At 42.7% G+C, this 14,503-nt stretch overlaps 1 protein-coding gene across 5 annotated transcripts in view; it reads left to right on the top strand.

The window, feature by feature from the left end:
- Window positions 1–3,553: 3,553 nt before the first annotated feature.
- LRR (Leucine-rich repeat) overlaps window positions 3,554–14,503 on the top strand; it is a 705,864-nt gene continuing 694,914 nt past the window's right edge. For 4 of the 5 annotated variants that reach the window (XM_070084670.1, XM_070084668.1, XM_070084669.1 and 1 more), the window contains exon 1: window positions 3,554–3,623. In XM_070084670.1, coding sequence (XP_069940771.1) covers window positions 3,578–3,623 — 46 coding nt within the window. In that variant the 5' untranslated portion in view covers window positions 3,554–3,577. Of the gene's footprint in view, window positions 3,624–4,021; window positions 4,232–14,503 lie in introns of those variants that run through there. The other variant, XM_070084667.1, reaches the window with a different exon arrangement.

The following is a 14,503-nucleotide window of genomic DNA, read 5'->3' as shown; positions in this document are numbered from 1 at the left end:
TCAGTTCTACTGGGAGTTACACCCTGTATAAGATAACTTCAGTTCTGCTGGGAGTTACACCCTGTATAAGATAACTTCAGTTCTACTGGGAGTTACACCCTGTATAAGATAACTTCAGTTCTACTGGGAGTTACACCCTGTATAAGATAACTTCAGTTCTACTGGGAGTTACATCCTATATAACTTCAGTTCTGCTGGGAGTTACACCCTGTATAAGATAACTTCAGTTCTACTGGGAGTTACACCCTGTATAAGATAACTTCAGTTCTGCTGGGAGTTACACCCTGTATAAGATAACTTCAGTTCTGCTGGGAGTTACACCCTGTATAAGATAACTTCAGTTCTACTGGGAGTTACACCCTGCATAAGATAACTTCAGTTCTACTGGGAGTTACACCCTGTATAAGATAACTTCAGTTCTACTGGGAGTTACACCCTGTATAAGATAACTTCAGTTCTACTGGGAGTTACACCCTGTATAAGATAACTTCAGTTCTACTGGGAGTTACACCCTGTATAAGATAACTTCAGTTCTACTGGGAGTTACACCCTGTATAAGATAACTTCAGTTCTACTGGGAGTTACACCCTGTATAAGATAACTTCAGTTCTGCTGGGAGTTACACCCTGTATAAGATAACTTCAGTTCTGCTGGGAGTTACACCCTGTATAAGATAACTTCAGTTCTACTGGGAGTTACACCCTGTATAAGATAACTTCAGTTCTACTGGGAGTTACACCCTGTATAAGATAACTTCAGTTCTACTGGGAGTTACACCCTGTATAAGATAACTTCAGTTCTACTGGGAGTTACACCCTGTATAAGATAACTTCAGTTGTACTGGGAGTTACACCCTGTATAAGATAACTTCAGTTCTACTGGGAGTTACACCCTGTATAAGATAACTTCAGTTCTACTGGGAGTTACACCCTGTATAAGGTAACTTCAGTTCTGCTGGGAGTTACACCCTGTATAAGATAACTTCAGTTCTGCTGGGAGTTACACCCTGTATAAGATAACTTCAGTTCTACTGGGAGTTACACCCTGTATAAGATAACTTCAGTTCTACTTGGAGTTACATCCTATATAACTTCAGTTCTACTGGGAGTTACACCCTGTATAAGATAACTTCTGTTCTACTGGGAGTTACACCCTGTATAAGATAACTTCAGTTCTGTTGGGAGTTACACCCTGTATAAGATAACTTCAGTTCTACTGGGAGTTACACCCTGTATAAGATAACTTCAGTTCTACTGGGAGTTACACCCTATATAAGATAACTTCTGTTCTACTGGGAGTTACACCCTGTATAAGATAACTTCAGTTCTACTGGGAGTTACACCCTGTATAAGATAACTTCAGTTCTGTTGGGAGTTACAAACTGTATAAGATAACTTCAGTTCTGTTGGGAGTTACACCCTGTATAAGATAACTTCAGTTCTGCTGGGAGTTACACCCTGTATAAGATAACTTCTGTTCTACTGGGAGTTACACCCTGTATAAGATAACTTCAGTTCTGTTGGGAGTTACACCCTGTATAAGATAACTTCAGTTCTGTTGGGAGTTACACCCTGTATAAGATAACTTCAGTTCTGCTGGGAGTTACACCCTGTATAAGATAACTTCTGTTCTACTGGGAGTTACACCCTGTATAAGATAACTTCAGTTCTACTGGGAGTTACACCCTGTATAAGATAACTTCAGTTCTGCTGGGAGTTACACCCTGTATAAGATAACTTCAGTTCTGTTGGGAGTTACACCCTGTATAAGATAACTTCAGTTCTACTGGGAGTTACACCCTGTATAAGATAACTTCTGTTCTACTGGGAGTTACACCCTGTATAAGATAACTTCAGTTCTACTGGGAGTTACACCCTGTATAAGATAACTTCAGTTCTGCCGGAAATATTCATGTTATTATTTACTGATAATTAACATAGCTGGTTCTTCAAGTTTCTCCTACGTATGGACTGATGAAGCCACTGTGTGGCGAAACGTTTCGGAATAAAGTTGTCTAACTGTTGCATATGTGTCTTACCTAACAACCTGTATAAGATAATTTGTTCTACTGGGAGTTACACCCTGTATAAGATAACTTCAGTTCTACTGGGAGTTACATCCTATATAACTTCAGTTCTGCTGGGAGTTACACCCTGTATAAGATAATTTCAGTTCTGCTGGGAGTTACACCCTGTATAAGATAACTTCAGTTCTACTGGGAGTTACACCCTGTATAAGATAACTTCGGTTCTGCTGGGAGTTACACCCTGTATAAGATAACTTCAGTTCTGCTGGGAGTTACACCCTGTATAAGATAACTTCAGTTCTGCTGGGAGTTACACCCTGTATAAGATAACTTCAGTTCTACTGGGAGTTACACCCTGTATAAGATAACTTCAGTTCTACTGGGAGTTACACCCTGTATAAGATAACTTCAGTTCTACTGGGAGTTACACCCTGTATAAGATAACTTGTTCTACTGGGAGTTACACCCTGTATAAGATAACTTCAGTTCTACTGGGAGTTACACCCTGTATAAGATAACTTTAGTTCTACTGGGAGTTACACCCTGTATAAGATAACTTCAGTTCTGCTGGGAGTTACACCCTGTATAAGATAACTTCAGTTCTGCTGGGAGTTACACCCTGTATAAGATAACTTCAGTTCTACTGGGAGTTACACCCTGTATAAGATAACTTCAGTTCTACTGGGAGTTACACCCTGTATAAGATAACTTCAGTTCTACTGGGAGTTACACCCTGTATAAGATAACTTGTTCTACTGGGAGTTACACCTGGAGTTTACCTGGAGAGAGTTTCGGGGGTCAACGCCCCCGCGGCCCGGTCTGTGACCAGGCCTCCTGGTGGATCAGCGCCTGATCAACCAGGCTGTTGCTGCTGGCTGCACGCAAACCAACGTACGAGCCACAGCCCGGCTGATCAGGAACTGACTTTAGGTGCTTGTCCAGTGCCAGCTTGAAGACTGCCAGGGGTCTGTTGGTAATCCCCCTTATGTGTGCTGGGAGGCAGTTGAACAGTCTCGGTCCCCTGACACTTATTGTATGGTCTCTTAACGTGCTAGTGACACCCCTGCTTTTCATTGGGGGGATGGTGCATCGTCTGCCAAGTCTTTTGCTTTCGTAGTGAGTGATTTTCGTGTATAAGATAACTTCAGTTCTGCTGGGAGTTACACCCTGTATAAGATAACTTCAGTTCTGCCGGAAATATTCATGTTATTATTTACTGATAATTAACATAGCTGGTATTGTTGAGTATTTTAAGTGGCAGGTTGACTATGTATGTAGGTCCTATTTTGAAGGTTAATATAAAAATTAAGAGAAATAAATCACTTTGACTTTTATTTTGGGTTATCCTAGGTAATTTACACATATGTTAATGTGTACATATGTGTACTTATACCTAAATAAACTTACTGACTGTTACTGATAACACTGTACACGGTGTGTTTAGCGATATGTTATATCAGTTATCACGTTAAGGTGTCTCTTGTAATCAAGATAAGCTGAAGAAACAGATAACATTAGTGAGGAACACCACAGCTCACAGCAGTTTGAAATATGACAAGTTATGACATGGATTGTTTGCAACTTGCGGTGATAAAAGGTAAGATTTATAATGATTATATTGTTCAGCGTGATTGCTTCATTTATCAGTAAATGTATTTCACTAAACTTGAGTTTAAACAGAATAAGTTTCGCGTAATAGTTATGCTGAAAATAATACTGCTGATAATTGTTATGAGCAGGTAAAAGAGGAATGAATGAGCCATAGTCATACAGAGTGAATCATTCCCATGAAAGTCTCACCTCGGGAAAGGGCGCCAAACACGTTGCCACATACCCCAGGTACCCTCACTATTATTTTCACAACCTATAATTTTAAGCCTGCCATAAAAGTAAAATTTAGTGGTACGTATAATGATGAATAATTTTTGGTTATGACTGTTGTTGTTTTATGACAGAGATGTTGATGAGTTAAATGTAAGGTTTGGCATAGTTGTTGGCAGGGTGTGTGACGTCACAAACATGGAGTAGTGCTGGAGACACTCCTATGTCAGCTCCTCTCATCTTTTACCCAGAAAGAACGCCGTTTATTGCTCACAACTAAGTGAACCATATTGAGATCCGTGTAGAATGTCGTGATATATTATCCGTGTGAGTACAAACTTGACAAGATGACTGGGAGGAACATAATAGCGCGAGAACTGAGTGGTAAGTGTTTAAATGGTGATGTTGAAATGTAAACAAGCCTTTTGTAAGGCCAAAACTGTCGTAGTTATTCACTTATATGTAGTTATAAAGTAGTGTAATTGATGGAGGCTCCTGAAAGCATCATCATAACTCTTGAAATATGAAGTAGCTTGTATATTTATGCTTGTGTTATGTGGAGAGTGTGAGGGAGAGGTCGCCGCTACAAGCACTCACTGCTACAATACAAGCAAAAAGTGCATCTCACCGGCACCACTTATCCAGGGCTCTGTTTTATACGAGGTTTGATGCGAGGAAACATGATCTTCTCATAGTAAGGTAGTCATGTGCAAATTGAGGTCATTATGGAATAATTGATGGTCAGTCAAAGAGGCAGCTCTTCCATGATGGCAGCCCTCTTATGGTGGCAGCCCTTCCATGATGGCAGCCCTAACATGATGGCAGCCCTTCCATGATGGCAGCTCTTCCATGATGGCAGCTCTTCCATGATGGCAGCCCTTCCATGATGGCAGCCCTTCCATGATGGCAGCCCTTCCATGATGGCAGCCCTTCCATGATGGCAGCCCTTCCATGATAGTCCTCTGATGTCACCCTCTAATGGCAGCCCATCCATAATGATAACCCTTATGATGGCAGCCCTTCCATGATGGCAGCCCTAACATGATGGCAGCCCTTCCATGATGGCAGCCCTAACATGATGGCAGCTCTTCCATGATGGCAGCCCTTCCATGATGGCAGCCCTTCCATGATGGCAGCCCTTCCATGATGGCAGCCCTTCCATGATGGCAGCCCTTCCATGATGGCAGCCCTTCCATGATAGTCCTCTGATGTCACCCTCTAATGGCAGCCCATCCATAATGATAACCCTTATGATGGCAGCCCTTCCATGATGGCAGCCCTAACATGATGGCAGCCCTTCCATGATGGCAGCCCTTCCATGATGGCAGCCCTTCCATGATGGCAGCCCTTCCATGATAGTCCTCTGATGTCACCCTCTAATGGCAGCCCATCCATAATGATAACCCTTCTGATGGCAGCCCTTCCATGATGACAGCCTTTCTATGATGACAGTTCTATATACCTTACCTTTAATATACCTTTGAAGAGTTTCGAGAGTTTCACTCCTCGGAGCCCGGCCATGGGCCAGGTTTGTTGGGTGCTTGCCTGGTCAGCCAGGCTGTTGCTGCTGAAGGCTCACTGCCCCACATACCCATCACAGCCTGGTTTATCTGGCACCTGGTGAAGATACTTGTATAGTTTCTGACAATCCTTCTGTGATGGCAGTCCTTCTCTGATGGCAGCCTTTCCATGATGGCAGTCTTTCCTCAGATGGCAGCCCTTTCATGATGGGAACCCCCTGATGGCAGTCCTCTGATGACAGCCCTTCATTGATGGCAGCCCTCCCATGATGGCAACCCTCTGATGGCAGTCTTCCGATGATGGTGGCCATCCTGATGCCAGTCCTCCCATGATGGTAGTCCTGCTGGATCTAGTCCCTGGACCCATTACATACCTCGGTAATCTGTAAATACCTTTGTAACTTGTCATGATTGTGACCAGACCTACCTTAGTTAGTTAGTTTAATATGTTTATTATGCACCCCATACCCATCCTGTGGGCGGTAGTCAAAAGATTACAGAGGTACATAATTGGTCCAGGGACTGGACTCCAAAGTTTTGATAGCTGAGCAAGTTACAGAGGTAATGAACTCACAATTTACAAAGGTAATGAACTCACAATTTACAAAGGTAATGAACTCACAATTTACAAAGGTAATGAACTCACAATTTACAAAGGTAATGAACTCCAGGGAAGTCTGGTCACAATCATGACAAGTTACAAAGGTATTTACAGATTACAGAGGTACGTAATGGGTCCAGGGACTGGGCCCCCAAAGTTTTGATAGCTGAACTAGGTACAAAGGTAATGAGCTCACAAGTTACAAAGGTAATGAATTCTGTAGAATGGTTACTTACGTTTATACTTTGGCTACCTGTGAGTTCATTATCTGTAACTTGCTCAGCTATCAAAACTTTGGAGTCCAGTCCCTGGACCCATTTTGTACCTCTGTAATCTTTTGACTACCGCCCACAGGATGGGTATGGGGTGCATAATAAACATATTAAACTAACTAACTGGCAGCCCTCCCATGATGGTAGCCCTCTGATGACAGCCCCCTGATGTTACCTCAAATCTAATGGGGGGCCTTTTCCTTGGTGGGGCCTTTTCCTTGGTGGGGCCTTTTCCTTGGTGGGGCCTTTTCCTTGGTGGGGCTTTTTCCTTGATGGGGCCTTTTCCTTGATGGGGGCCTTTTCCTTGATGGGGGCCTTTTCCTTGATGGGGGCCTTTTCCTTGATGGGGGTCTTTTCCTTGATGGGGGCCTTTTCCTTGATGGAGGCCTTTTCCTTGATGGGGGCCTTTCCATAATGGCCTTTTCCTGGATGGGCTCTTTTCTTAATGGGGGCTTTTTCCTTTTTGGGGCCCTTTTCCTTAATGGGGCCCTTTCCTTGGTGGCGGCCCTCCCCTTGGTGGCAGCCTCATCTTATGAGGCCGCCACCAATGCTGATTTTCAGAAACATATCCCCAATATTTCATTAAATATGTTATGGAGTGAATGTTGGAATTAGCTGGTGGCTATTGATGTAAGCAGACTCTTCTGCTTATTTTCTGATGAAGGCTCTTCCACATATTTCAGATTCCTGCAGAATGCCCAATTTTATCAAAAGTAATAGTCTTCCTATTTAACTTGGGGCTGCCATAGCATTTCTTACACGCCCGTGGGTATTTGCTATTCAGCAAACACGTGTGTGCTTGCATAAATGGTGCATAGCTTTTGATATGACCACACGCAGTGCAAGACAGTTATTGCTGGGGCACAATTCAACCCTAAATATAGGCATTGTAGTGCCCTGCCTCTGGCCTAAGTTGAGTGGACTGAAAGGAACTTGCTGTGCCAAATGACTCGTAGCAATGGTTTTAAGTTGGAAAAATTCAGATTCAGGAAGGATATAGGAAAGCACTGGTTTGGTAATAGAGTTGTGGATGAGTGGAACAAACTCCCAAGTACAGTTATTGAGGCTAAAACGTTGTGTAGTTTTAAAAAATAGGTTAGATAAATACATGAGTGGGTGTGGGTGGGTGTAAGTTGGGCCTGATTAGCTTGTACTACTAGGTCAGTTGTCGTGTTCCTTCCTTAAGTGAATGTGACCTGCCCTGACTAGGTTGGGGCATTGGCTTAAGCCGGTAGGAGACTTGGACCTTCCTCGCATGGGCCAGTAGGCCTGCTGCAGTGTTTCTTCTTTCTTATGTTCTTATGTAAGAGGAGGGGCCCAGTTGCCAGATCTGACAGGAGAGATCTGGAATTAAAGCAGTAGTACAAGTGGACAGTTAAGATGAAATAGAGGAACCATTTATGCAAATAAGAAAATGACAACCTTGTTAGAAAAAGACCACTTCAAGGAACAGCAATATCTTCTGATGTAGTTCCAGAGGCTGAGCTCATTCTAGGTCTAAGCAGTTTCATCCCTCCAAGTGTACCTTAAGAGGAATGGGGAATGCATTGGCAACAAGGCCAGGGAAGGATTGGAGGTTAGAGGCTGTTGACCTGGGAAAGAACAGCAAAGTGGGGAAGAAACTGCAGAATGCTTACAGGGGAGGGGGGAAAAGGGCCCATCTGGGTTTTGCAATGAGAGATGGAGGGGAAAACATCAAGTGATTGATGTTAACCCTTAAACTGTCCAAACATAGATCTACGTTTTTTCAACATTTGAAAGTATGTAAAAAAATGTAGATCTTTTTTTTTTTTTTTTTTTATATTTGAAAATGTGTAAAAGAAACTTGGATCTACATTTTTTTGTTATATTTGAAAATATGTAAGAAAACGTAGATCTACTTTTGGAGCACTACGCGTGTGAACATAGATCTGTTTGGACAGTTTAAGGGTTAAACTGTCCAAACGTAGATCTACATTTTTCAACATTTGAAAGTGTTAAAAAAAGTAGATTTTTTTTTTACATTTGAAAAGTGTAAAAAAACTGATCTACTTTTTTTTTTTTGTTATACAGTATTTGAAAATATGTAAAAAAAAATGTAGATCTACTTTTGGAGCACTACGCATGTAAATGTATATTTGTTTGGAAAGTTTAAGGGTTAAGTGATGGATAGGACTTAACCCTTTCACTGTCTGTCATGTAGAACTATGTCATTCGAGCCAGGGTCCTTGCCATAGTTCTACATTGTGAGCTCAGTTCATTCATAAGCTGTGAGTGGTAAATTTAGGCTAGATATGAGAAAAAGGGTCTGTGCAGTGAGTGCACACTAAAAAAATCTTGCCCCACATGGTGCATGATGGGAAAGCAAAACTGTGACCGTGTGTGGGGTTTAAAATAGTGAATTTGTGGTGTTCTCTAAGTGAATTTGTGGTGTTCTCTAAGATTTTTGTTTGTTCAATTGGCTGTTTCTTGGTGTCATCTGATATTAAGTAAGTTTATTCATGTACAGGTACACATTAATACAGTTATATAATTTGTCATACATAGCAGTATGTATGTAGATTATCTAGGATAACCCAAAAAAGTCGAAGTGACTTGTTTCCATTGGGGGCCTTGTAAAACCTTATTATTTAAACCTTAATACTTAAAAAATGCTAAGTAGCTCAACTACATGAAAAACAGTTGGAGCGGAACCTCGGTTTTCATGATTACTCCATTATAAAAAGTCTGATGAAAATGGAATCGTACGAAAACTGAAGCAATATTTCCCATAAGAAATGATGTAAATCCAATTAATCCATTCCAGACACCCAAAAACATTAACAAAAAGTATATTTTATAGAGAATAACTATAGTTTTACATACAAAAAACAATGAGAAATAAATATAAATGACTAATAAAATGGATAAATTGTTTGGAAGGGGAATCCCCTTCCCTAAGGACTTAGGTATCAAGGCCCTATCTGGGGTTACTTCCCTTATTTGTCTTACTGGCACTAGGATCAGCTTGAGTCACTGTACCCTTGTCACACAAAAAAATCTGTCCAGAGAGGTCTGTTTCTGGCATATCTTTAAGATTTGCCTAAAATGGGACAAGGCATTGTCATTGAACATGTTGCAGACATGGCTTGCAACAGCTTTCTTAGGGTGATATTTCTCCACAAAACTTTGCAACTCATTCCACTTTGCACACATGTCCTTAATCACTGAAGAAGGCATGTTCTCACAATGCTCACTCAATGAGAAACAAAGCCAGACTAAGTCGGAACGCATGGGATGCTTTGTGTGGGCGCGGGCAGGCGGACGCGTTTGGTACTGCGGACCATTGTCAACTCTGAAAACTGAGCAGATGTATGAAAACTGAATCCTATGAAAACCAGGGCATACGAAAACCGAAGTTCCACTGTACTTTTCACCTCTCACCCTACACTAAGACTATTAAGACTACCATTATTTTAAGGTAAGTTATGAGTGTACTGTATATGCATTTTATCACTCTAGGGTGCTTTAACCCCTTCAGGGTCCAAGGCCAAAATCAGAAGTGGTGCCCCAGTGTCCAAGAATTTTTAAAAAAAAAAAAATTTATTTTTTCTTATGAAATGGTAGAGAATCTTTTTGTGAAGGTAATAAAACAAAAAATACCAAATTTGATGGAAAATTGACGAAATTATGCTCTCATGAATTTTGTGTCAGCGATAGTTAGGAATTGGCAATTTTGCCGACTTTTACTCCCATTTTAGGCCAATTACATTATTCCAGTCGACCAAATTCTTAGCTATTTCACTAGTATTACTTCTATTCTATCGAATGAGCACAAGAAATCGCCAAGTCAACTGTTTCAACTACAAAATAAAGTGATCGGAAATTTGTAATTTGGCCAATTTAACACAGTTCAAAATATTCCAATTTCAAAATAGGGTCCAGAATAAACAATGTAGGTATTCCTGGCACTAAACTAACATTTCCTCTGTTCATTAGTTATGTTTTGAGGCTTTACAAATAAATTCCATTTTGATTTTTTTATTCAAATAATGAATTTTTATTCACACCAAAAAATAGAAGATTTACTGTTATGCAATATTGTAATAATTGTATAAATATCATCACCACATTTGTGAATGTATATTAGACCTACCAGCTGGTGTGTATTAGACGTGTGAGGTTGTTTGTTTACTCTTGAACATCGGCAAAATTTTAACATTTCCGCTATTTTGAGCTCAGTTTCAAGCCATTTCCAGTGCTAAAACCAATCAAAATCATCTCTATTTCTGTAATGTGTCTTCCATTCTATCAAATGAGATCAAGAAATCGCAAATACAACTATAAAAAACATAGGAAAAAACACTGCGAAGTCGCTGTTTTAATCGAGAATCATGGTCTCAGTTTTTTTTTCTCTCATTATACACAGTGTGCTGCAGGATTTGTTTTATGTGGTGCACACATACCACATAGATGTACTCCTCATATCTAGGCCCAAATGTACCACTCACAGTTTATCAGAGTGAGCTGAGCTCATGGCGTAGATCTACTGTTTGGACCCTGAACGTAAAGCCGTAGATCTATGGGACGGACCCTGAAAGGGTTAAGCATCGTAGTATATTATGTGTTGGTGGGGTGGCCAGGAGGACTAACATACCTACCACACCTGACTTCTTACAGTAAATACTACTCGCCTTTTGCCCTACATTAAGACTACAAATATTTTGAGGTAAATAATGTGTGTACTGTGTGTGTATTTTACTATTGCTAACTTAATTGATGTTAGTGTATACTTGTTATCTGGCATTTATATACAGTGGACCCCCGAGTTTCGTGAGCCTCGCGCTTCGTGAATTTCGACTTGGCAACTTTTTTCGTCAAAATAAAGCCTCGCGGTTCGTGATTTGCCTTGTGATTCATCAGTCGTATGAAACACGTCCGTGCAACTGGGAGCGGCTGGGCATACATGAAGGCTCCCACACAACATTCAGGAGTCAGTGTGGCATCGTCTGTGGACGAGTGACCATCGTGTACTTCCCCACACAAACCAGCCAGACTACTTCCCCACACACATAATTTGATTTGAGTGGGACTTGCGCATGAGTGAATAAAATAATGTATCAAAGCTTATTGCTTGGGTAGCGTTGACAGTTGGGTTGGACTAATATTCTGTTAGTGGGATGGTTTGTGAAGGACCTGCCTAGTATGGGCCAACAGGTCTGCTACAGTGTTCCTGCTTACTTAGAACATAAGAATGGAGGAACACTGCAGAAGGCCTACTGGCCCATACAAGGAAGGTCCTTATCAAAATAACCTCTACCCAAAGCTACCCAAGAATTTACTTCTGTACCCAATGACACAAATCAAACCCAGCTCCTCTCACTCATATACTTGTCCAATCTCTTTTTAAAGTTACCCAAAGTCCTAGCCTCAATCACCCTACTGGGAAGATTGTTCCACGCATCCACAACTCTGTTAGAAAACCAGTACTTACCAGTGTCCTTTCTAAATCTAAATTTATCTAACTTAAATCCAGTATTTTTGTTTCTTCCCTGGTTTGACATCCTCAGTACTTTAATATCTCCTTTGTTTATGCCCATCATCCACTTATACACTTCAATGATATCTCTGTTTTATAAGTTTATTGGTGGATGCCTTGGTAGCGGGGTTCAATGATAAATGTCTTCAGAGGCTTCTTACTTTATTTGCAAAGTCATGGTGGGTACACAGTCTTGTGTGTTACGTGCCCATGGCCCGGGAGGGCCATGCCCACGAGGGAGAGAGGGAGTAGACTTGTTGTCTGCTTCTAGGCCGCTGAGTGAGTGAGAGCGAGTGGGACCAGCATCCCACTGACCTGGGCAGGCCGAGAGAGGGCAGCACCTTAGTGCCGCAAAATATGAACTAAGCTGGCAGACAGCATAGGCTGTCTGTGCAGACAGTACAGGCTGTCTACATTTGCTCGGCCACCTACCTCACATCGTTCCAACTCGACAATACTAGTGGTAAAAAAAATTCGGTCTCTCTCTCTTGTAGGTACAGGGCACAAAACAAAAAAATAAAAAACATATATATATACATATGGACATGGAAAAGAAAACTTCCTGCAGGGAGGAAAGAAAAAACATGTGGGGTGTGCTAAACATCGTGTTCATAGGCAGTGAGCGTCAAAGGGCATCACTGCACGCCTTCCTGCGTCTGGACAGTTACTGCAACACAGGAGACATCGCTGCAGCTGAGCTGTGATGTAACGGGGTACGGTCTCCTCTAGAACGGTGAAGCAGTCATCGTAGGAGTCAATACAGGTTTCACTCAACCTGGGGCACGACATGCTGGTGCCCTCAAGTGAGGCATCGTCAAAACTTGGCAACTGGGCAGGACTTCTAGCAAGCGACTCAGGAGGACATTTCTCGACTGGTACTGTCGCTGGCCTGTCACTGCCGGCGAGCGTTGAGTAAGTCGTGGAGCGAGTCTTGGCAGAGACGACTGGGCGAAACTTCTGGGAGTCGTAACATCATACACCATACTGCAGTGAGCGAGCTAGCAGTCAAAGTGACATCATCTTTGTGCAGGAGCTCACTGAAGCTATGACACGAGGCTGACAAGCGCCTGCTGACAGGGCTTAAACTGCGGCTTGATGAGTGTCATTCTCTCGACAGTTGGAGTTATAGCAGAGGTTAGTCTACGCGTCCCCAGACTTGTTTCTCTACATATAACTGCACTCTGAAGGTCTGTAGCTGAAGTGAAACAAATCTCAATGGGAATCGTAGCAGGTACGATTCTGCAGAACATCTATGAGCGATGAGCATAAGAGCTTTCTGTACAAGGGGCTCATATGCTCAGGGCTGACTAATATCAGCTGTCAAACACGCTGGTCACACCGGGTGACAACACAAGGTGCTACACAGGGGTCTGGCCGCAGACCTGTGGTCGACACACAGCTGGGCTCAAGACCACACTGGACACACGGAAACTTTACACACCCATGGTACATGCGGTACAACATGGCTTAAACTAGCAAATGATGCTTTTCTGTGCACAAAATTGACACTAAGCCATACACTAACATGTGAGAACACTGACTGAGAGGAATTAATTAACACACGACATATATCTTCTCTGTCTTCTCGACAATACTGACATAATTACTGAAACACTCGATGTGACATGCGATGTCAGGCATGACGTCGCGAGGTGACGTCAGCAGACATCTCGAGGTGACATCAGGCAGACATCGTGACGTCATGTAGTTGGGCAGCAGCATCGGTGACATCAATGTGATGCGGGCAGCAGACCACAGCATGAGGCCTGGGACATCTGGCTTGCTAACTCGTGTGGCTTGTAGATTCACGTGGCTTCGTCCACACCCCACGTGGCGTCAGGATGTACGTGGAGGCGTGATGTACGTGGCTTGCTGATCCACGTAGCTTCGAGTGGCCTCAGGCACTCGGATACACAGCTTTGGCAATGAATTCACATGGAAAACAGCAGAAAAAACAGCAGAGGGAGTGAGTACATAGTGGTGGAATGTGGTGGTATACAGTAGGGCGAGCGTGGGTGAGGTGAGGAACCTGGCCGCTTCCTCTCCCACATAAAAGGAGACGCGCACACTGGACGCAGAAATCACCACAAAACTCACCTCTGGCTTGCTGAAATAGCTGTGCTGAGCTGAACAACAGCAGAACATACAAGTGACGCTGAACATGTGACTTGAGAAACAGCGTGGGACGCTGTAGCGTGGGGTCACTTACAATTCTCGAAGAAATTCAGCAAATTTCGGCTAGATCCTTCTTGTACCTGTGTCTGGATGCTGAAACGTGCAGACACATCAGGAAAACTCATTGAGAGACGGATGTTTCTAGTGTAGGGTGATGAACACAACTTTATTCCATTTCCTTCCTCTCTCCGGGCAGACACATTTGCTGCAGCCACTGCTTCCCACCAATGTGAAACAGATTATTTGGTGATGCTGCAACGGAGTGGGGTTCAATGATAAACGTCTTCGGAGGCTTCTTACTTTATTTTCAAGGCCGTGGGGGGTACACAGGCTTGTGTGTTAAGTGCCCATAGCCTAGGAGGGCCATGCCCACAAGGGAGAGAGGGAGTAGACTTGTTGACTGCTTCTAGGCCGCTGAGTGAGTGAGCGAGTGGGACCAGCATCCCTCTGACCTAGTGGGCAGCACCTGAGTGCTGCGAACAGACAGACAGCATAGGCTGTCTGTGCAGACAGTACAGGCTGTCTACATCTCCCCTTTAAGTGTATCTTCATACGGGAAATTCCCTAGATAGTAGATCATTTTAGTCAGTC

Source organism: Cherax quadricarinatus, chromosome 13, assembly GCF_038502225.1.
Source record: "Cherax quadricarinatus isolate ZL_2023a chromosome 13, ASM3850222v1, whole genome shotgun sequence".
In the NCBI taxonomy this organism is placed as follows: domain Eukaryota; kingdom Metazoa; phylum Arthropoda; class Malacostraca; order Decapoda; family Parastacidae; genus Cherax; species Cherax quadricarinatus.
This window is presented reverse-complemented; position numbering and strand designations above follow the sequence as displayed.